The sequence below is a fragment of the Mus caroli genome, chromosome 3 (assembly GCF_900094665.2).
Source record: "Mus caroli chromosome 3, CAROLI_EIJ_v1.1, whole genome shotgun sequence".
Taxonomy (NCBI): domain Eukaryota; kingdom Metazoa; phylum Chordata; class Mammalia; order Rodentia; family Muridae; genus Mus; species Mus caroli.
Window position 1 is genome coordinate 79,541,059 of NC_034572.1, and position 23,616 is coordinate 79,564,674.

Below are 23,616 nucleotides of genomic sequence, written 5' to 3' on the forward strand. Positions count from 1 at the left end.
AGATGGGAAAGGGAAATGTTTTGTTTTAATAGTGCCATATAGCAAAAATCATATAGTAAGCTATTAAGAAGTACCTTATTGTCTAAAATTAGGCTTCCTTTCATTTTAACAGTGCTGTTGAAACTTATTTTTAATGATTTGTTAATTGGCAGTGTGATGAGATCCCCATTTCAGTTTCTCGATGCCATCTGACCTACAAACTGATCACCCCTAGGCCCTCACTTTCTAGTGTCATCAATAGCTTCCATTGCTCCTGAGGCTCCCAAGAGATTTTAATCCCCAGAGGAAAAGAACCATAGTAAGATTATGCATGGAAGGGTATGTCACATGGTTTCATGTAAAGCAAAAGAAGGAATAAGAAAGGAAAACTCACAGGAGAATTCTCAGGCAAATCAGTTTCAGACAAGAGAATATATGGAAGTTGAGGAACAAGAAATTGATTCCCATAAAACCATCTGTGCCTGTAGCCCATGGGGAATCTCAGCCTCCCAAAGGTAGTCATGCCCCAGTTTAGATGCTGCATATCTAATCAAATATACCAATTTTTATTGAATAGAAATAGTATAGGATTGAATCACAAAGTAAGTTTATAAACAAAAACAGTGGAATAATATAAAGGCTCTTATAAAGTGGATAGGATAGAGAGATAAAGGGATGGACAAATGGACTGACAAATGGATGGATGGACAGGTGGCTGAATGAGGAAGTTGTCAGTGTTAAACTTGAACTAACAATTCACTTAGAAAGGTGTTTGTCTGCTGAGTGAGCAGTACACACCTGTAGTTTCAGCACTCAGGAGATAGAGGCAGGATGATCCCCAGTTCAAGGCACTCCTAAACAGAGTAAGGCCTTTTCTCAAAACCCCAAATCCAAGGCATTTGGATGCTGAAGGGACATCAGCCTTTACTCACCAGTGCTGAGATTCCTCAACGCAAAATCATGTGCATGCCCAGCCTCTCTCCACATTAGTGAGAATTAATAGTCCAGGAACAAAAGTCCTATAAATACTGGCAAGAGACATTTGTAAAGGTTCTGCATATGTAAACTGTGGCAGTAACATGTAGGAAGCTCCACACACGTGGTTTTCCTAAGTGTCTTGGACTATCTGTGCCTCACAGTCTCTCTGCAGTAGGACACTTTCTGTGTGTGTGGTTCACTGTCCCTTGTCTGCCAGCAACTTCCTTTGTGTGAGAAGAAGACTGATCCCCACCTGGAAGTCTTCCCATTTTACTGTTGCTGCTGCTTCCTACCCCATTAGCCTCCCAGAGCACATTCTGTTACCTGCTGGTTTTAAATGGGTACATTGTGCTAACATATTAGCAGGACTCTGTCTGTAAACACACACGTGCGGTGTGTTCTTTTTATGTTCAGGATAGTCCAGGCATCAGTGGTTCTCAGCACAGCCCTGAGAGTACTTTAAATGTTTTGCCTTCTTGTTTGTTTATTTATTTTGGAGGCCTTATATTAAACCCCCACATTATTTAGGTATCTTATATACTAACTAAAAAAATAGGTATGTCTGAATTTTTCTCAGTATAATTTCTTCCCTTAAAAAACTGAAAATTGGTATAAAGAACTTAGTAACTAGACATAAGAAATGCTTTGACCATTCCATTTATTTCTGGAGTGATCAAGCTGCTTTCATGGTGTAAAAACCCTTATTTGTAATGGAAAGTCACTAAAGAACAAAGGTTCTGTTTGGTTGGCCTCATAATATTTTTTTTTTTAAAGAAAGGAAGGAGGGAATGGAGGGAAGGGAAAGGAGAAGTACAGAGAGGGGGAAGGGAAGGAGAAAAGCAAGCAAGCATCTCAGGGAAATTGTTCTGACAGTGGCAGATCCATGCTCTCCCCATTGTGTGGTGTCACTACATGCCTGCCCTGAGCCCCGAGACAGCCCTGTCTCAGGAACCCCAGCGTTTGGAGCATGCTGGCAGGCTGTCTCATCCTGTCGCTTAAGTAAGCCTAAGAACGTGGCAGTGTGCTGTGCTTTGACTTCCCTTACAAGGATCTTGAATAAACCCTCATTCTTGCATTTGCTTACATGTGAGTGCAGCTGTAAACAGGGGAAATAGGAGTTGCCTTCCAGTCAAATTAAAGACCCGTAAAAACCAAAGTAGTACAAGATGCTACAGTATTTCAAATATATGACATTTAAATCCTAATATCTCTTCCTGCGACAAAATGTTAAAGGTAATAGATTGCCACAACATGGATCCATCCTTGTGACAATAGACATAATGAGATTGTCAGAAACAACCCCAACTGTGATGGGACCTAGAGGCTCTAATCTACTTGTCCTGCCCAAGAGCCAGAAAGCATGTTGTGTGGGTTGCATGCAGCTTTTAAAATGGTAGTATCCTAATTTTTCTCTAAGTAAAACATTGTTCCTGAGATGTTAAATATAACAGCTTACATTCTTCCAGCATTACATATATTTTCCCATTTGTCTTTTCAAATACTATATGTAAAGGCTAAGTGATCCTCAGGATCGCCACCTCCTTCCTCTCCCCCAACTCACAGTGTGGCAGCACCGTAATGTGTACTTAGTACTTTTCTTTTTTCCTTCTCCTCCCTCTGTGCTCACAGCCTGCGGCACAGGGACACACAGGAGGCAGGTAACAGACCTCCTGGACCAGAGCATCCAAGTGCACTCCCAGTGCTTCGTCATTACTTCCGACAACCGCTACATTCTCGTCTGTGGCTTCTGGGATAAGAGTTTCCGGGTCTACTCCACAGATACAGGTAATTTTTATTTTTTGACTTAGCATCAAGAATGCTTTCTCATCTTACTCCCAAAAATAAAGTGGATATTTCCCTTTCAGGAAATAGCGGGCCAGTTCATCTGTTGTGTTTTCAAGAGGCAGTTTTTCAATAGTTTTGTCTCCCAAGCACATGCTTACAGAATAAATAATTCTTTTCTGTAGGAAAAGCCATGGATATAAATACCACCAGGTGTGTACACAGAATTTTAAGGCCAGTGTACAAATACAGAAGTATACTTTTAAATAATTTCCAATTATTTTTAATTATTTAAAAGGTTTTCTTTTCCATATTTGAAAGACATGTGAAGTCTATCTTTTCAGAATAGATACTTTGCCTTTCCCTGTTCTGCACAGCATCTTGCTGAAAGCTGCACCACTCTGCTGAGTGGCTGACTACTGATTTAGCGTATGGAAGGTACACTTCTCAGAACATAAAGGTCACGCCTGCGCATGCACTTGTTTGCCCCTCCCAGAAGGACAAACAAGTCAAGTCAGTATTATTACAGCAGATACAGTCCAAGGAATTTTTACATGTCAGAAATTCAAGCTACTGGATAATTTAATATCATATCTTTAAGGCATTTTAGAAACTTGTCAAAAGAGAAGATAAATTTAAAGATAACATATAGTTGAATATATATTTCATTATAACTAATCAATAGGGTTGTGGCATGAATTGTTGTTTAGCTTGTTTTGACTTTTTGGTGCTGTTGAGCACACTCCATTCTACTGCTAGACACCCAGTCCCTGGAAGAATATACTTCAAATGGAAGAAGAAAATGCACGTATTTTGATTAAATGCTGTGGGAGTAGGAAATTCTATTAAATTGAAATTTCTAATTAAGGGCTTTATGGTACGTCCTCTTTCAGGCTTGTTAATAATCTTTGTGAAATGCATGTTCTTGCTCTTCTCTTCTGAACAGTGCTGCTTCTTGTGGAGTTGAATGTGTGTTTGAGACTATTGTAACAGCTGAGGACAGGGGGAGAGTACTCTCTTTGGCAGAAATATTTATAGAATAAGCCCTAAAAATTATTTGTAGAAATTGTTCTTTTTTTATGAAATTGATTTCCATTTTCTTATAGTTTGTTTCACTGAAGGGTCATGAATGTTGGCAAGAACGCCGCGCTTTCCTGAGGAGCTGAGCTTTCTTAGCTATCGCAGTCTGGGAGGTGGATTATTTTAAAACTAAATTCCACCAACGTTATATAAGTTGCAGAATGAATTGGTGTTTTCTAAACCTGTACTTCTTTATTATACCGGATCGTCTATTTTGATAATCTAATTCATATTTATCCTTTTCATTATGACAAAAAGAGCATTAGCATTATTTTATACATTCTCTGTCTTCACTAACTCCCACGTTAAACTTGATACATCCTATCATGTTTTTCTTAGTAGTCATTTAGACTGCTTATTGTTCTCCTTTTAAATGTTAACCTTTTAATTTTAAATTTTAAATAATTTTAAAATTTACACAGTAAGTCCATCTAGATTTTTGGCTTGTAGTTTTTAAATTTTGACCGTACATGGAATTAAGTTACCACCTCGGTGCAGAACAGCTCCATGACCCCCAATCCCCTGGTCATGTCACATCACCTGCTGGATGTCACCTTCTTCCCATACCCTCAAGTCCTGCTCACCAGTGAATACTTTATATCTGCAGGGTTGGCATTTGGAAGCTTTTGGATTCACTGGCATTCCCTGTTGTTTCATTATAAATGCATTACATGACTGTGTAAGGCCATCTAGCTGGACTTCCATGCAGTGCCAATAACTCACATAATTCCTGGGTCCACTCTGGTTTTAGAACTTACAAAGTTCTTTGGCATATATGTTATTGCTATGAGGTGGACAGGGTCTTTGTCCCGTAGTGTAGATAGCAGAACTGAGATCTAGAGAGGTAAGTGACATATTGAAACTTAAGTAGCTAATGGTACCAGGACTGGGGGTGGGCTCGGCCCTTCTGCCCTTACATGTAGCATTCTCTTTTTTACCACATTGACTCACGCAGGTGTCACCGTCCTCGGTCAATTTGAAAACCACTGTAATTTGTAGCCCTAAGTTCCTTGTGGAACTGCCGTGTTCCATTAGACTTAACCAAGTTGATATCATCCCACTCCCTCCCAACAGAAACCTTGCAAAAACCCTGTTGAAAACACATGTCTTTGTGTATATAAAATATTCCATAAGTAACAGTATTTTAAACTTCATATCGATAGGACTGACTTAAAGTAAAAATTTATATTTTCTATAAAAGTATAGAAAAAAATCTCGTGACATTCCTTGTACTTTCTTGTATACATAACTCAGCCACTCATTTTATTTAAAAGTAATTTCAGTGAGGAAAATAGGAACTTGTGTTTTTTATGACAAAAGATAATATCAACAGTTTTTTTTTTCTTAAGTTTGGTAGACAAGCATGGAAAACTTGTATAATCAGTTAATATATAATAGCAAAGCCATCACAAGTGTTGAATTCAATTATATTTTAGCACACAAGCCAAAATAATCCTCCTCTTATTAGACTAGGGAGGGGGTACTTGGGTTGTAGCAGGAAATTCTTGCAACATAAATCATGTTTTCAGGGTGCAGCCAGGGCAGCAGAGGCAACAGCACAACCTTCCTCAGCAGTCGGGTTCTTTCTGGCTACGTTCATGCAGTCGTGCAGAGTCCCACACCGCCGGAATGTTTTTATTTGTAGCTTAGCTGTCAAATAAAACATTAACTAGAAAATTTGGACATTCTAGTGTCTGGGGTAATATTTGATATTAGTGCATGGAGAGGTGGGCTGGTGGTAAAGGAAACGGAAAACAAAGGCCGAGGAACACTTATGAGATTACCAGAAATTAATTTACCAAAACAGCAGCAGGTCTTTGGACTGTGATTTATTTGGGAGGAACGAGCCTCCATATCAGAGCAGCAGCAGAGACTGCAGAGTTAGGCTGCCCGCGAGGGGAAAGCCAAGCCACGGATGCACAGATGCGTCGTTTCCCACACTGTAGCCGGATTAAAATCCCAGAACTCCTTTGGTGTAACATTTATGTCTCCCTCCCTTGTGGATCTTCCCTCCACTCGCTGCATTTAGACTGTTCTTTTCGTAGAGTAGTTGATACCCTTGTGTGTCTGTTCACTTTATTTCAGTGTTTGTCTTCCCCATCAGACAATAAAGGCCCTGAGGGTGGAAACCATGTATCCTCAGAACTGTACACTTCTAAAAGAGCTAATGCTTGGCACCAACCACGTGCATGCTAGGAAGATACTGTTGAAGCTTCAGAATTCTGAGTGCTTCAGGGCAAAAAGTAAAACAGGAAATTTCAGAAGAAAAGGAAACCACAGCAACTGAGTATCAGTTTTCCTCACAACGATGCTGGAGAAAGCGAGCAGTTGCTTAGGGAGAAATGATATGGGAATCTTTGAAGATTCTGTGAATGCACCCCAGTTTCGCAGCCAAGTCCTTTTACCTGGTCCCTGACCCTGATGGAAATTAAGTAAGCTACCCAACACACAGTTGCTCTCCCTTTGTGAGGCTCCCAGGGCAGCAGGGCTCCTGACATGGGCCTCCTGGGTACCGTGGACCTCATTTTCCTAGCTGATAGTTTCATACAACCCCACAGAGTTGCTGGACTCCAAAACAGACATACGCCTGCTCCTGAATAACGGAATGTTAATATGACCTACCTGGCTTCCTTCTGCAGCTAAAACACGACGATCTCTAATTACCAGTGAGAATGCCGCCAGCTGCCTGTCTTTTGCATTCTGCCTTGCAAAAGATATGATGTGACCATTTATTACTAAACATCTTTTCTTGAAAATGAACTAAAAATTGCTATACATTTCATATTTGATTTGGTCTTTTGACTTCTTTATTTTAAAATACTGAATTCTTTCTAGCATATGCCTTACTAATATAATCTGATTCTGTAAATGAAATGTTCTAGTGCCAATTTAGAAGGGTGAAGACATTTAAAAAGCTTGTGGCACATTTAACAGTTCAAATACCTGCCTTAACTGAATCTTTGATCTGCTTTAATTGCAGCAAGAAATTTTACCGTATTAACTGTAATTTGCAGTTGAAATAAGTCCGATTTTTAAGGTTGTTGTGGTGGGTTCTGCAAGCTGCTTCTCCCAAGTGAAAACATGCATTTGACATCTACCTGAGGTGGACAAAATGTTTCGCTGTTTCATCTCTAAAATTGAAACATTTATAAGTCTTAAGTTTATTGTAATAAATAATTTAAAATTTTAGGTGAATACTTCCTTTAATTAAATTTAATAATTTTTTGTTTATTTCCTTGAAAAATAGCTGGGTGGTTGTGGCATATCAGCACTGAGTTCAAGGCCAGTCTGGTCTATAGATCAAGTTCCAGGACAGCCAGGACTATACAGAGAAACCCTGTCTCAAAAAAAAAAAAAAAAAAAAAAAAAAGGGGGGGGGGAAGAAGGGAGGGAGGGAGAAAGGGGAGGAGAGAGTGACAAAGGAAGGAAGGAAGGGAAAAAGGGAAAAGTTACATAGTATCCTTAGATACCAGTCTTTAATTGAGAACTTAGACTTTTGGATATTGTTTTGCATGTTCCAGGTTAAAATGGTTTTTTCAGTTTCCTTAACATCTTTGTTGTAATTTTGTCCTACTGACTCACTTCCTTTTAAAGCCATGCTGAATATGGAGGGCAGGCGTTCCGTAACACTCATTTGTAGACTGTAGCCTTTTTTTTTTAAAGATTTATTTTTTATTTATTATATGTGAGTACACTGTAGCTGTCTTCAGACACTCCAGAGGAGGGAGTCAGAGCTCATTACAAGATGGTTGTGAGCCACCATGTGGTTGCTGGGATTTGAACTCTGGACCTTCGGAAGAGCAGTCAGGTGCTCTTACCCGCTGAGCCATCTCACCAGCCCGACTGTAGACTTTTCAATAGAAAATGTTAACTATTTAACTAGGGTGACATAGAGGGGCTGCAGTACCTAAGTCTTTATATGAGTCTATAAATGACATCACAGTGTTAGTCGGGCAGAATCGCCACAGCAAGGACTTGTTTTTTGTTTCTAACACTGTTATGTGAAGTGCACTCTTCCTGGGTTTGAAGCCCTGTCTGTCTGTGTGTACACTGCCTAGGTTCTTCTGCACTGTTCTCGGTCCTCCCATTAAACCACTATAATCTTGATTTCATCATCATCCCAAAGGAAGTTTCATCATTCAGAGAATGAGAGCAAAGAAAGAGTGGCAGGGTTTGAATTGCAACCATGATAAACTGTTACTTTGATCAAAAGCTAGTCCATGGAGTCCTGGTTTGGAAAAGTAGAAACTCTCTTCAAGGTGACCTAAGAACAAAAGAGCTTCCATCTATATCATGAGCTCAGGCGAGGCTGCGAGTGAGCCAAGCTCTGGAAGACTTTCTGGAAGTCAGCAAGCAGGCTTTGGGTTTGTGTCACAGAGTAACTCAAGAAAGTGTTAAATGGCTCCAGTGTAAGTGTTCTCCTGGGCTGCTTTAACCAGAAAATATTATTCTTTAGTAATTTATAGTAGCTGTTCATAAGGATATGGTGTCCTCAGACCCAAGTATTTGTTGAAATAGTTTTAACATATGCCTTTCTAAAATCGTATCACTATTCAATTGATTTTTCTCACTATTATAAGTAGCATTTAAAAACAAACAAAAAAACCCTGCCAGGTCAGAACGTTCTAAGATCTGAATTATCATGGCAGCATTGTCTTGCGGGTTATGTATTTGATAGAAGTTTGCCTTGTCTTTTAATTGTGCCTTAAAGAAAAATTGTTTTATATTTCAGGAAAATTGATCCAAGTGGTGTTTGGCCATTGGGATGTTGTCACTTGCCTAGCTCGCTCCGAGTCGTACATAGGGGGAAATTGCTACATCCTCTCGGGGTCCCGTGACGCGACTCTCCTTCTGTGGTACTGGAATGGGAAGAGCAGCGGGATCGGAGATAACCCCGGCGGTAAGTACACGCTTTTAAAGTGAGCTTTCTAAGTCCTGTAGAAGACTAGCACCTTGGGTGAAGGCTCTTCCATCATGGTGGGAATGAGACTAAATCACCCAAGTAGCTGACTTCTAAACTCACTGAGAATTCATGTTCATGTGTGAACCCCTTGCTTTCATATTATACCCATGCTTGGCTGCACTAGTGTCACCAGCTAAAGTAGAGGTGTTCTCATGAACAATATAAACTGTAACATAAAAGAGAAATTACATATTTTCTTGTTGATTGAATTCATGTTTTAAAAAAGAAAATTAAAAGTTATAATTCTGGAAATCTACAACTTTATAATACTTTCATTTACATATTAAAAGATAAAACAGGTCATAAAAGGCCAATATGGAAGATTCAAATCGGCTCCTGGCTTTTCAGATGGGAAATGAAAATGTTCACCAACAGCATTAAACATCTTTCAGAAACTGCTGAAGGCAGTAAAGCAACAACAAAAAAATGTGTAACCATTTAAAATTGTAATTCACAGAAGGCAAAAAAGGAAACAGCCACCATTAAAATCAACCGCACACAGCTGCAGTCAAGAGATGGCTTTAAAAAACACATTAAGAAGTAGGAAAAACAATTAAAGGGACCACCTGAAAAATGAGAATTTAATTAAAATGATTATGACAACAGAGAAGAGTTCCTGTAAGAATAGCTATAGATTTCTATTTCATAAGGTAGACTCTGTGACTGCTCTTAAATATTTACCATGGTTTAATTGAAAGCTGCTTGCAGTGTATTTGGCTAAGGAAAGCTCATGCTAGTACCTGAATACTGCACCGTGTCTGGGTGTAAATGTATCTCACCTTGTCACGTTTTCCATTACTTCTCTGGGTTGTGAAAAAAATGGGCAATACTTGTGTGACAGTGAACACTTTGTTCAAAAATGCTAATATTTATTTAGTAAAATGCAAAGTTTTTTTTAAAGCTATTTTTTCTTTTTATGCACTTGAGAGATTTTTGCATTGGATCATAAACATTGTATTCAGTTAATATCTAATGGACCTATTTCTGACTTTAATCAAAGATAATCTTATATGTGAATAGAATAGAAAAAAATTAAAATTCTGATACTGTGGGCAATCCGGTCTCAGCAGTCAGAGTGAGCTATAGTGTGTGTGTGTACTTTGGGGAAGTGTGCTTTGTGCATGTCTCTGACTTACACAGACAACTCTGCTTTATATATAATTACAATTAACGTAAAAGGATAGAACACTCGGGGGCTTGAATTTTCTAAATTTATACTATGACCCTTAGATTGCTGTGGTGGCCTCTGATGCCTCTCCCTTCCTGGCCTCCTAGATTGAGTGACTACTTTCAGTTTCTCTTTTCCTGTTTTCCTAAATATAAGATTAATTATATCAGGCAAACCTAAATTTGATAATACATAAATCTATCGCTTTGTTATTTGTCTCTCAAAGAATTTAGGAAAGCCTTTTTCTGGCCTTACAACGTTTTGTGCATGTATAGCAGTTTGTACCCCGAAGACAGTTATGTGCGTCTTTGTTTTTCACTCATCGTGATTACCTTCTCTGTGATATGCAGTTTCCAGCCTTGTGTATTCTGAGAAACAGCTAAAGCCCTACTGGCTATTCCTGAATGGAACTGTATAGCATTTCAGAGATTTAATTATGTTTTAAAATTAGAAAACTTTAGATTTTCATAGTATTTTATATCTACTTACACATTAAATGATATATGCATGTATTTAAATATGTTGTTTATTTAAGTACCTTACAAATTGCCCTAGAGATGGTTTTTGTATGTATGTCATTTAAACAGAGAATCAAGAAGGAGTGATCAAACACTGAGATTCACTGTAAAAGAGAAATCTAAGTTCCTGGCTCTGCTGTGCCTCCCCCGCCTTCTCTCTCTCTCTCTCTCTCTCTCTCTCTCTCTCTCTCTCTCTCTCCCCCCTCTCCTCCTCTCTCTCTCCTTCTCTCTCGTCTGTAAAATAAAGCAATGGTGGGAACTGTTATCAGAGGCACAAGGTGCTCGGCAGACATAAATCATCTCACAAACTCCATCTTGGCTACATATTAAAATGTTGCATGCAGTGTCCACCATTCTCTCGCCTGTAACATGGTGGGCAGGAACACCTAGAAATGTACACAATGAAGAAGAGAAAAAACAGAAACACAGTACATCTAATACAATTTTCAGAAAACTGTAATGTATTTTGAATAACTTATATTATCTCATCTTTTCTGGCCCTTTTATAATATCTGATGCCCCAATTCAATTTCACTTTACCTTTGAAGAACGAATCTGTAAGAAAGACAAACAGGTACTTTTTTTTTACTCTGAGAATTTATACACATTAGGAAAAAAAGATTAAAAAGCCAATCTAAGCTTTGAAAAACAAATAGCAGACCGTCTCAACTGGTTCAGTTCTCTGATCCTCTGGCACAGCGAAGGCTGTGAGCAGCCACTGAAGGCTGAAGCCGATGCCTCAGATGAGCGAGCGTCCAGACTCCTGCCTCCGCTAAGTCTCAAAGCGACAGGAAGACCCCTGAGAACGGCCACATGCTGGCATGCACACACTTGTAGGATGGCTGGTAAATACACAGGAGTACTTTAACCTCAATATTTTTATTACATGAAAGGAAAAAAAAAAAGAGGTGGAGAGCATCCTATTGCTTTTTTCTGCATTTTATAGTTTCTAGGTTCAGCAATTTAATTTTATTTTAAATTCTAAAATTACAAGAAGAGTTAGTGATTTTACTTGCAAGGATCATAAGCAAGAGCCAAATACCATTTTCTTCAAATCTAATAATTGTTGCTATATAGAGAGTTGGTAGCTGTGTAACTATTTTAACCTAATGTTATACAATGTTAATATGTGTATTAGTTGGATAAAAATCAGGCTAACTCAACTTGGATGAAACCGATAAATAGTATAATTTGGAGCTTTAAAAATGACTCGGATGTTTTATGAAACCTGTCTAGATCATGCAGCCAAAGGCTTGCTCTCCGCAGGCAGACAGGCCGTTTTTCACCTTTGGCTCTATTGTCTTGCGATGGTTATCTGCTGTGGAATGCAGCTTTCCAATAAGAAGGCTGAAAATAGTCTTCCACTTGGTTGTGGATGGTTTTTGTAACATTAACCAGGATCATTTCAACGAAAGGTGTTTTCTGCAGAAAGCTCCGCACCTTGTGAGCTCACCCCGTTCACTCTCTTAGGCCAAGATTCCTCCAGGGAAAGGTTTTCCCTTCAGAACAATGCAGGCCGGGCCGGACCACCTCCTCCAAACTCTCAGAAAGTATGCTCCTTTGGTTCACTAAATTGGTATTTAAATTAAACACTTCCAACTTTGGCATGATTGTACTTATACAAACAAGATGAAAACATACAACAGTTATTATTTATTCACTAATTTATATTACACTCATAAATCATAAACTGGAATTTAAAAACTAACCATGTATGCCACACTTTTAGGTTTCAAAGTAATTTTTCTTTACAGCCTCAGTCTATTAGCTTTTGGAACAAATGGTTGCCGAATGTGAGGGTGCTGCATAGATTTGTGTGTGCACTATTTCAGTAAAGTACTTTAACATTCTTGCATTCTGGTTTTGATTTGATGGAAAGGTGGCATTTTTTTTTTCCTCTTTGCAATCAGACATGCTAATCTATGTCAGCTTTCTCCTTATGGGAATGGCGTCTATGGGGGGCTGGTATAGGTTATATAACAACAAGATTCTGTTCTTTAAGAATATTTCAGCACCGTTAATTAGAAAGAAGATTTTATTAGCCGTAAGGCTAGCACTAACAGACTGCAGAGCTGCTTTTAAAGTACTGTATGCTGGAGCTGCCCTGCGTTTCCTCTGTCTAAAACTTCATTCTGTTACACTCTCATCAATCACTCCAGTCATTACCGTAAATCCTACAGTTGTTAATTTTACCAGTATCACCCTAATGAGACATTCCTGCTATAATTAAAAATGAATTCTAACGTTAAGGCATTCTAAATTTTTTTTAATGAATTTAGAATGATCCCGCCCTATAACTATAAATGCCACTGGCACACAGACTACTCATCACGTCTGTAAGAGGAGTGGCCTAGCAACACGCCCAGGTGTGAGTTATTTACCGGGTGCCCGGCACTTGTGCTTATGCATATGTATAGTTTATGCATGTATTTAGGGATCATGTCTTTTTTGTCATAAAGGCTAACATGTTTTACTAAAGCTACTGATAAATTCTTATTCTTTGTCTTGGCAAAACATAGGCAACTGTAGTGCAGTAAGACTCTCTGTAAGCAGGTAGCCTAGAGCACCATCTGCTGGACACATTTGGGGACATAAAGCTCTCTACTGGGAAAGGCAAGGCCTGGAAACATTGGTGTATTTTGCCTCTAATTGCCTATGGTAAATTATTCACGGGTCTCAAATGTTGGTATATGTAAAATGGTTAAACCTCGTATTTTTTTAAAAAGAAATAATTTTGTTCTTCTGTTCCTACCCTAACCTGTATTTGTATTTGGGACTTTAAAGTAAGTGTTTTAAGCCAAGCACAGAAAAACAAAACAAAACAAAAAAAAAAAAAACCAAAGCACCCCAGTTTGTCCTGAGATAAACTCACATCTTAATGATCATAGGTCTTCAGTGAGGTACAGTCGGCAGAAATGGTTTCTGTTACACCAGCACTTGGTCTCTTACGCTTACTCAGTTTGTCTGTGATAGCAGAGCTTGAGGCCCATGGCCTTTTAGTTAAGAGACAGGGATGGAGCTGATTCTTTGTGGAGGACACCAGTTCTTACATATGCCTCATTCAGACCAAACCCAGTTCCTTCCTGGCCTACTGCACTACCTAATATCTTTATTTTCTTGTAAAATTCAAAGTATGGGTTTGAAGCAGTATGCTGGCAGTGTTCAGGTTCAGGTGACATTAAAAATACGCCTATGAAATTCTCCAGAAGGTCCAGGATGTTTAGTGCTCTGTGATGTAATGCAGGCCCTCAAATTCCAACAAAACAACTCTGTATTTACTTCTTGTAGCTAATAGTAGATGTGGTAAAAGGAATTATATTCATATGGCAAACGAATACAACTTTAATGTGTACCATATGCAGAGCAGTGGGGTGATGTGCCAATATATCACATTTATTTACCTTGTTTGCTTGCAGAGAAAAATCACTATACCATTCACCCAAGGGCTGCAGCCACTTAAACATGAGGGCAGAGAAGCTGATTTATGCCTCAAACGGAAACTGAGTATCTTCATATGCAGACATTAGGGACAATCCCAGAGAAAGCTGCAAACATTTCATGCTCAAGAGAGAAATTTTAATTTCAAATAATGGCTGAAATTAATATGAGAGTACACACTGCTGAGTGACTGTCATTATGTAGGCTCTCAGAACACTGAGAGGGCGAATATTACCCTGAAACTGTCACTGGTGCCCTGCCCCCTTCTCACATAGAAAAGGAGGATTCGGTGCTGCTAGGATATTATATAGTGCACTATCCCCTCACCCCGTGAATGTGGCTCTAGCATTACTAAGTATGCATTTAGTTGAGACCTCTGGGCCAACATTAAACTGTTTTTTACCACCTTCCAGAAAGGCTCATTTTACTAGAAACATTGCATGAGACCAACACATGTATGTACCTCGTGTTATGCAGTAGATATTCCTGAAGCTTTGTGAGAAGCCCTTTTATATGAAATTATTTGTGTGTTTGTTTCTTTTAAAAACCCCACTTTTTCTAGTTACCTTAATTTTCACATGCTAGAACCATTACTTTATAGAGCTAGTTTAAAGTGCTAGTTAACAAATTTTAGATTTGATGGATTTTTCTGTTTGTTCTTGTCTGGGTGTTTTGGTTTTTGCTGTAGGATCTCCTGTAGTCTGGGCTGGGCTGAGATACCCTGATCCTCCCCTAAGTACAGGTGTGAGCCACCACACCTAGCTTGTGGCTGTGTCTTCTTTCTTCATTTGCTTTTTTGTTTTTATTTTTTTATTTGCCATTACCTAGTTAGCTATATCATTGGACTTCACATACTCACTAGTTTCTGAAGTAAGTTTTGTTCTTTTTTTTCAATTCTGATAGGCTTGGTCAGATTTCAAATGTATGATTAGAAGAGTTTGTTTGTTTTTGTACTTTATATGTATGAGTGTTTGGCCTGCATGTGCCCACAGAAGCCAGCAGAGGTCACTGGATACTGGAATTACAGATGGTTTTGAACCACCATGTGGGTGCTAGGATTCAGACTGAGGTCCCCTCAAGTACAACAAATGTTCTAAACCACTGAGCCATCTCTCCAGCCTCTGGACATGAAAAAGATAGTGCCCTGGAACTCGGTTCCTCTTATAGCTCAACTCTGTAACTACTGAGCATGCCTGTGTTCATTTTTATAAGTTCCAGTTTTCTGTAACTGAAGTAAGAAGATGATTTTATTTCCTTGGGGTGGTTTAGAACAAGTTTTTTTGTTTTTGTTTTTGTTTTTTCTCAAAACAGGTCTTACTATATAGTTCAGGCTATCCTGGAACTCACTATGTAGACCAGGCTGCCCTCAAACTCAGAAGAGATCCAGTGCCTCTGCCTCTGAAGTGCTGGATTAAAGGCCTGCATCACTGCTACACAAGCACAAACCAAGATGTTTTTAATAGCTAAAGGTGTGAGAGCCCTGCATGGCTTTTAAAGTGCCTGCCTAAGTACATGTATTTACCAAAGAAACCTTACAAACGATAGGGAAGATACAGTAAAAAGAAGTTCAGGGCCAGGTAGTGGTGCTCCCTTTAATCCCAGGCAGAGAGGCAGGTGGGTCTCTGTGAGTTCTAGGCCAGCCAAGGCTACCTAGAAAGACACTGTCTGAACAGACAGAGATCACCACAAAAAACTATAACTAATCAAAATGGAGAGTGCTGGAGCTCAGCCCCAACCCCATACCTAAGGCTCAGGGAGCGTTGCAGAAGAGCGGTCGGAGAGACCATGAGAGCTGGAGGAGCAGGGACTTTGCTGTGAGACTGTGTCTCCTAGTAACATCAGAAGCCACTCCCATAAAGTCTCACCAATATGGCTGCCCAAATGTCAGCCAAACCAGGATGACACCAATGACCATGCCAAACTGGACAGGGAAAAGCCCATAAGCCCTTAACCCTACACCAAGAACTCCAGGCACCTGAGGGAAGCTGGGAGCAGGAGGTGGTCCTTCCCAGGGAAGCGCACACCAATTGTTGTCCAGAGCCAAAAGGTCAGCCCTGAAAACATGCATACAAGTAACACTGTACGGACTCAGCACACTACATTTAGTAATATAAACATGTATCTACTTATGTATACATTTATATAATGAATATGTATAAACATCTTTATTATTTCTATTTATATGCATAATAATATATATTTATACATACATGTATATATATATATACACACACATATATATGTGTATATATATATATATATATATATATATATATGGAGAGAGAGAGAGAATTAATGAAAAAGAGGCCATGAATTTGAAGGATAGTGAGAAGAGGGCTTATGGGAGAAAAGGGGAGGAAGAAATGTTTTAATTAACTTACAATCTAAAAAATAAACAAAAAAGGCTGGGCGTGGTAGTATATGCCTTTAATCCCAGCACTTGAGAGGACAAACCAGGCAGATCTCTGTCAATTCAAGGCCAGCCTGGTCTACAAATTGAGGCTAGGACAGCTACGTCTTTGTTACACTAATAAACTCTATCTCAAAAAAATCTAAATAAATAAATAAACAAACAAAAACTAACAATAAGAATTTTAAATGGGGCTGGTGAGATGGCTCAGTGGGTAAGAGCGCCCGACTGCTCTTCCAAAGGTCCAGAGTTCAAATCCCAGCAACCACATGGTGGCTCACAACCATCTGTAATGAGATCTGACTCCCTCTTCTGGTGTGTCTGAAGACAGCTACAGTGTACTTACATATAATAAATAAATAAATTTAAAAAAAAAAAGAATTTTAAATGATTTGGATAATCAGAATAAAATGATTAAAAATTTTAACTTATATTCATAAAATTCAATGTTAGATATCAACAAATGTGGACACCATTTCACCTCCTGCATTTTCTGTGTAGGTAAATGTTGTATGTGTACATTACCAGATGCCTGTATTGAGGTGCAGGAGCTATAGAGGAACTAGAACCTAAGACCAACCAGCCACACTATGGAGAATCAACAAATGCAGCCTCAAAAGTAGGAGAAAAACACCACAGTAGTCAAGTAGTCTGGGGTGTGAACAAACTGAAGGGCTGTGCGTTTTCAACCAAAGATACTGCATATGTGTGATATGACCATGGAGGCATATGTTCTCTGAACTGCTGAGTGATAGATCACTGAATTATCTACATCATGCCTGATAAGTCTTGACAAATGTATGTGCATGTATGTGCTCATGTATATGAATGCATCCAAAAGCTGGAACCTTAGCCAGCAAAGGCCAGCAGTGCTCATTTCAAGTTCGTCGGACTTGGAAACCAAGCCAGCTCTCATCATCTCCACAGCTCACTAACTTACCTGCACATTTGTAATGAGCATGTCATAGCTGATAATGAGAGATAATTAGAGAGATTTAAAATTAGAGAAATTTAAAATTTCCACACCTGATTGTGGAAATATATCTGCATTTCCTGCTCTTCACAGATGTGTAGATTGTTGGGAAAATCTGTGAAATCTGAGACAAGGCAGAATGTGAGAAATCAGAGTATAGTTTTGAGAAACTAAGGTATATTACTCCTCGACAAGAAAGAAAACTAACAAGAACTATCTCTAATTGGCACTTATGCAGCCCCAAATCAGAAATACCTTTTATTGAAAAGAGATTTTTATGCCTGGCATGATGGCACATGCCTTTAATCCCAGCACTTGGGAGGCAGAGGCAGGTGGATTTCTGAGTTCGAGACCAGCCTGGTCTACAAAGTGAGTTCCAGGACAGCCAGGGCTACACAGAGAAACCCTGTCTCAAAAAAACAAAAAACAAAGAAAGAAAAGAGATTTTATAACAAAAGTTGAAAAAAAGCACTTTCTCCTCTCCTCCTCCCACCCAGCCCTGCTGCTACTGGGTGATAGCTCATAAGTGCTCAGGACTTAAAGGTACTATGCATAGTGACATAATTCTTATGATACCCCTGTGTGAAAATTGCTCTCATTATCTCTTGTCTTTATAGATTAACACATGGAGAACTTATTAAAGTATCATTTTTCCTTCTGCTTTAGCCCTAAAGCTCCCGAGTCTCTTATCAAGAGATCACCTAGTAGGCAGATGCTATAGTCTGGATTCAAACTTAGATACTCTTGGCCATAATCTTTCATTTATGGTGCAAGGGATGGAGCCCAGCCCTCACACATGCTAAGCCTATGCCTTGCCTCTGAGCTCCAGCTCCAGCCCTAGAGGCCTCTTTCTTAGCCACTAAACTGTATTCCAGTTTTTACTAGATTTAATTGGATTATCAACAATACAGAATTTGATGCAATCCTATCACAAAATACTCAGTATTTACAAAAAGACATGAAAAGACAATTTTGTTGCACTGATTTCTTATGACAGTGCGTGTCATGATAGAACCTGCTGGGGTTTTGGTTTCCTTTCCTTGTGTATGTGTGAGCTCACTGCCTGCTGAGGACTGAGCCCAGAGCCTGTTCATGCTGAGGGTGCACTCTACCACTGACTACATCCCCACCCCTATAATAGCGTTAACACAGGATCACTCACACAAACTCACTGTCTAGTGTAGTCTTAGAAGGGAAGTCCAGTGTTAAAGCAGGCATGTAGTAGAGGAGGGAAATTACATGAACCACGAGCTTTGACTGACTTTCATACCAACCTTGTCTTGCCTGATATTAGTAATTCTAGTGGCATTTACAAAAGAAGCCATCAGCATTTTCTGGAGCATGTGGCAGCCTTAGTGCATCTGGCATGGTGACGACAGTCTGCTTGTTTAACCATACAGATGGATTTTCACTGAGGCTGTGGTGGATGCAGAGAAGGAGGGGAAGATGGATGATAAAGGTGGAACGACTAGAACAAATCTCAAATAATGTAGTTTTGCATAATTAAAAGGTGGTAGAACTTCCACTGAAAACTTAGGAAGTTAATGGAAAGGTTTAAGAAACATTTATCAGAGGGAAAAGGAAACATTTATCAGCAAAAGCCATTTCCTTTCTTGATTTACCATTGTGGTAAGCCACATGAGAAAGCCTAGTATTTGGTTGGCACATGAGTGTTTTGTATTAATCAGCAGCAATTAATAAACAAACTCTTGTATAAAGTACAGGTATCTCTCTTCGGGAAGTAACCTGCATGTCCTCTATAGTCTTAACTTTTGGTGTTGTAAATACTTAAGACTTAAAATCTCATTATGCTTTCTGGTTTTTAAACATACCTAGATCCAAAGTAGCTTCCGATGTTTTGTTTTGTTTTGTTTTGTTTGTTTTGTGTTGTTTTAACAGAATGAAGTTTAATGCTCTATTTTAGTTTTCTTTAGATAGACAAGAGTTTCCTAGTGTGAAATTGTATCGCTGGTGTTTACTTAAAGAGTCATTAATTAACCCAAAGCACTTGTAATTAACTGCTTGCCTCTCAGTTGTGTTTTAACCTTTAAAGTCAAGTGCTCAAGTACAATTTGTAGGATTATGATAAGATAGACAGAACTTGATTTGGTAATCATTTAAATTTCTGATTTTTTTTTTTGTGTGTGTGTATGTGTGTGTGTATGTGTGTGTGGTGGTGCCGGGGGTGTTGCACCCTCGGATTCCAGTGACCACTGTAAACCAAGTCATTTCAAACAAAAGGCCATATTGAATTCCTGTCTTTATTGTCCAGTGTGCACAGTAACAACTACTAAGTCAATGCCAGAGTGAAGGAAGAAGAGAGTGGGCAGCGGGCTGTGCTGATTACAATCACAGAGCCATCCATTAAGCAATTTGTGGGAAGAAGTGATTTTGCATTTCTAAGACTGAGCACAGGAAGGTGCAGAGCCAGCATCCTGTAACAGCTAGATGCTGTTAGAGAGAAGCATGGTGTGTGCCTGCTGAGGTGGCACACATGCTGCAAAGGGCTGCTCAGTCACTCTGAAACGGCTTCACTTTCACAGCCTGGGTTGGGGATGCTGCTGATAGCAGGAACATATTACACTTTTTAAAAATAACTGAAAAGTGTATTTCTACATGGATTATTTATCTCCTGTGCCTTAACGGAGGTAAATCTTGGAAATTATCTCTCTCATCTCCTACTTATGAATAAGATAGTAGAGGAATTACTTTTTCTCTTTCAGATATGAAATTTTAAGAGGTTCAGAGTCCATTTGATAAAGATATTTATGTTATAAAGGGGGAAAGAAACACATTTACTACTACAGACATATACCACTCTCCCGGCAGTGTCAGGCTAACTGTTCTGCCTTGCACATTGGCTCAGGGTTACGGAGCGCCTCACTGTTAAACCGAGTTGGGTTGTTAGAGGGCACAGGCTTCCTCCAGTGTCCCGTTACATACTGAGAAAAGCACATCTGTAAACGCTGGCATGCCTGGGAGCTGTGGCAGGCTTTGGGCTGTCTTTAATCTCATTTGACTTGTTCATCTTCTCCTAAGGCCATCCCGAAAGATGTACTGAGTCTCCCTTTCAGCTTTCGGTAGGATCTGCATCAGTAGACATAAAGCTGCTCTGGAACAAAGACCCCTTCCTTTGAAGCACTTGCTCCAGCTTTTCAAAGTAGTCCTAGGCGTCTGTCCTTCTTCTCCTTTCATTTTTCTTTAAGAAGTTTGAAGTGTAGTTTCTTAAACTACCAACAAGATACATTTTTCTCCCAGCGTTACTGAAAGCCATGACGATTTTCACGCAGTAAGACTTTAAAGGGTTTAAGGGAATCTGTTGTGCTTTATGGTCTGGGCTTAGGTAGATCCTAGCTCCTACTCTCTGAGAGAACAAAGGTACAGACTGTCAGCATCCATTAACAATCGGAGGTTTTTATCCAAAGGATAACCTGGTACGTTCCAGAAGACTTTCCCTGCTCTTTAAGTGAGGCTGGCTGTGCCTGTAGGATCTAGAATGCATGTGCAGAATCATCTTATTTGTACTGACGCGCCCCCAGCCCCAAGCCATCCTGGTGTGAGCTGACAGTGGGCAGGAGGGGCAGCTCTGGAGCTGACTGGAGCTTTAACCACTGCCATTGGCTCTTGCCTTTTCACGCCGAGGCACAAGGGCTCTTGCTTTCTTCTTTGTGTGACGATGTCACCTGGCACCTGGACAACCCAGGAGATGATGAATCCCATGTCACTACAGAGGAATGATAGGTGTCACAGCTCCATAGAGACCAGTGTTCTGCCTCCGATTTCATTCCAAGTGATTCCCAGAATGTCTGCTGAGCCCAAGCAGTCTGTATCTGTTTGGCTTAAATCCTATATTATAGAATTATACCAGTAATAGTGAAATTTTAATATTTAAGGCCCTTTGTTTATTGGGACTTATACAAATCCAAATGCTTTTTATTTTGAACATACTTTTTGATAAGAAAGTGTGAGTGTTCTATCTGTACTTCAGATAAATGAGCTGGAAATGACTTTTCTTCTTACATGTTATAGATTTGGCATCCACAGCCTTAAGTGGTTGTTTCTATACATAAGGCGAGTTGAGCACAGTTGGGCTTTTGTTTTGTTGTCATTTCTTACCATAAATCCAGCTCCCTGAGAAGCAACTGGCATGGCTCTGCCCTTGCACTTCTAATTTGTTGTGTTACTTGAGCTTGCCTTCTCAGCCCTCCCCACCACCCCCTTGTGTTTCCTGAACTGTCTAACCTGTTTCCTGGACTAGGAAACACTTGGCCAACAAAGCCCAGCACTAAACAGTCCTTTATTTAGAATCAGACCCCAGGAAAAGAAAGACCCCTTTCCATCGTGAAGTTGCTTTGTACATGCATCTGCTGATTTGTGTAATGAAAAGTGATTTGGTATATTTTGCGTTCATGAAAGCTAGCATTTTGTAGGCAGAACTAGTGAGTGGTGTTTGTAAAGGAGAAGGTTTATAACTTAACCCCCTTTCTGAAGTTTACTCCCTTCTGACTTCACAGTTCTAGATTATTCTGTCCATCTCTTCGATTAAAAACAGGAAACAGTTACGGTCAGTCTCCTCCTACCCTCCACTAAACTCCTGAGAAAACGCCCCAAAGTTCAGCAAACAAAACAAGCATGGGCCTGGCTTCCTGGCAGTATCATCTGACCCTCTGTGACCCATGTGCCCTTTGTTTATTTTGGTTTATATATAAATTGTTCTCATTCTTCATTTACTTTTCTTCAGACCTTCACTTTCCACCAAAGAAAGACTATTCAAGCTAAGACACAAATCTCACCACCATTAAAATCATTTGTAACTTATGGATACAAAAATGGAACAATTGCATTGAAAATGTTTTCCTTAAATCATCCTGATTTTTTTTGTTTGTTTGTTTTTCTGTATAGTTCTGTATGTTTCTTTGTATAGTCCTGGCTGTCCTGGAACTCACTCTGTAGACCAGGCTGGCCTCGAACTCAAAAATCCGCCTGCCTCTGTCTCCCAAATGCTGGGATTAAAGGTGTGTACCACCACCGCCCGGCTTAATCATCCTGATCTTAATGGTTGATTTTTAAAAACATTGCCAATAGATATATTCAGACAGTAATTTCAAGAATAACATTATAGTGCTATTTTTGTGGAATTTTAAATATGGCAAGAGGTGGGTATGAAGGGGACTGTGAATGAAGGGTACCTAGCATATTAACTTTTTTTTTTTTGGTTTTTCAAAACAGGGTTTCTCTGTGTAGCCCTGGTTGTCCTGGAACTCACTTTGCAGACCAGGCTGGCCTCGAACTCAGAAATCCACCTGCCTCTGCCTCCCGGCATATTAACTTTTAAACATAGAATTTTTATTTCTAAATCTCATAATTTTTAGTATGAAATTAAATAGTTTAGATGAGCCTGTATCATTTGCCTCTTTGAAGGTTTTTTCACCAAAATTTTTGGACTTAAAAGTGAAAACGTAGTCTATGACAGATTCCTTCTTAGTTTGGCAAATAGCAAGTAGACATTTCTAATAAGTTAGGTATGTTCCTCCTATATGTTTCAAACTTGAAGTTAGATGAAACCAGGTTCCTGGTTCAACTTGTCCTAGGCCCATTAGTCTATTAGCTGAGGACTCCCTTTCCTTGTCTAGGGATATAGACTAGCCTGGCAGCTGGGGCCAGAGTACACCCAAGGTAGCCCACAAGTCCTTACCAACTAAAGTCTCACTCAGAGATTCTGCTAGTCACCAAAGCCTTAAGCGACACCATAGTGACATAGCTGTGCATTGTGTAAATACACATGGCATGCCTGTCATGTGTTATGACAGACCTTAAGTTACTGCTGGCCCCAGCGAAGGCATAGAAAATTCCTTTCTTAGGAGTAGAGTCTTCTCTCTCGCCTTTTTTTGGGGGCCATGTATCTCTGTGCCTTCAATAAAGCCTATTTCCGTCATGTGCACGTATTTTGCCCAAATATTGAAGGAGCTCATTGGCCCACTCCCTGAACACTCCTGCTTTAGAGGCTAGATCAGTGGTTTAGCAGCAGCACTGGCCTCTACAGGTGCAGTGGTTTCTGATGGCTTTTCCTGACCTATTAGGGGTCTTTCCTCTGAGTGAGCAGTGGTTTTAAGGACAATGAGTGCCTGAGTTACAGTGGCAGATGATTCAAAGCTGCTGATAATGAGCTACTTTCTGGGGACATTTGCCCCTTTTAGATTATACAACATCAGTCCTCAACTCTGCCATGAAACCAGTTCACACCAGACAAGTAGAACGCCAGGCAGGAGCCTGCTTGTTAGGTGTTTGCAAAGGCTTTGTCCTTACAGACTAAGGGGGGGGGGGGGG

General features: G+C 39.7%; 1 protein-coding gene across 3 annotated transcripts in view; it reads left to right on the forward strand.

Moving 5' to 3' along the window:
• Window positions 1–23,616, forward strand: part of Lrba (LPS responsive beige-like anchor protein) — a 591,176-nt gene that overhangs the window by 556,560 nt on the left and 11,000 nt on the right. For all 3 annotated transcript variants that reach the window (XM_029475138.1, XM_021158804.2, XM_021158805.2), the window contains exons 52-53: window positions 2,587–2,742; window positions 8,552–8,719. In XM_029475138.1, the coding sequence (XP_029330998.1) occupies window positions 2,587–2,742; window positions 8,552–8,719 (324 nt within the window). The remainder of the gene's footprint in view (window positions 1–2,586; window positions 2,743–8,551; window positions 8,720–23,616) is intronic.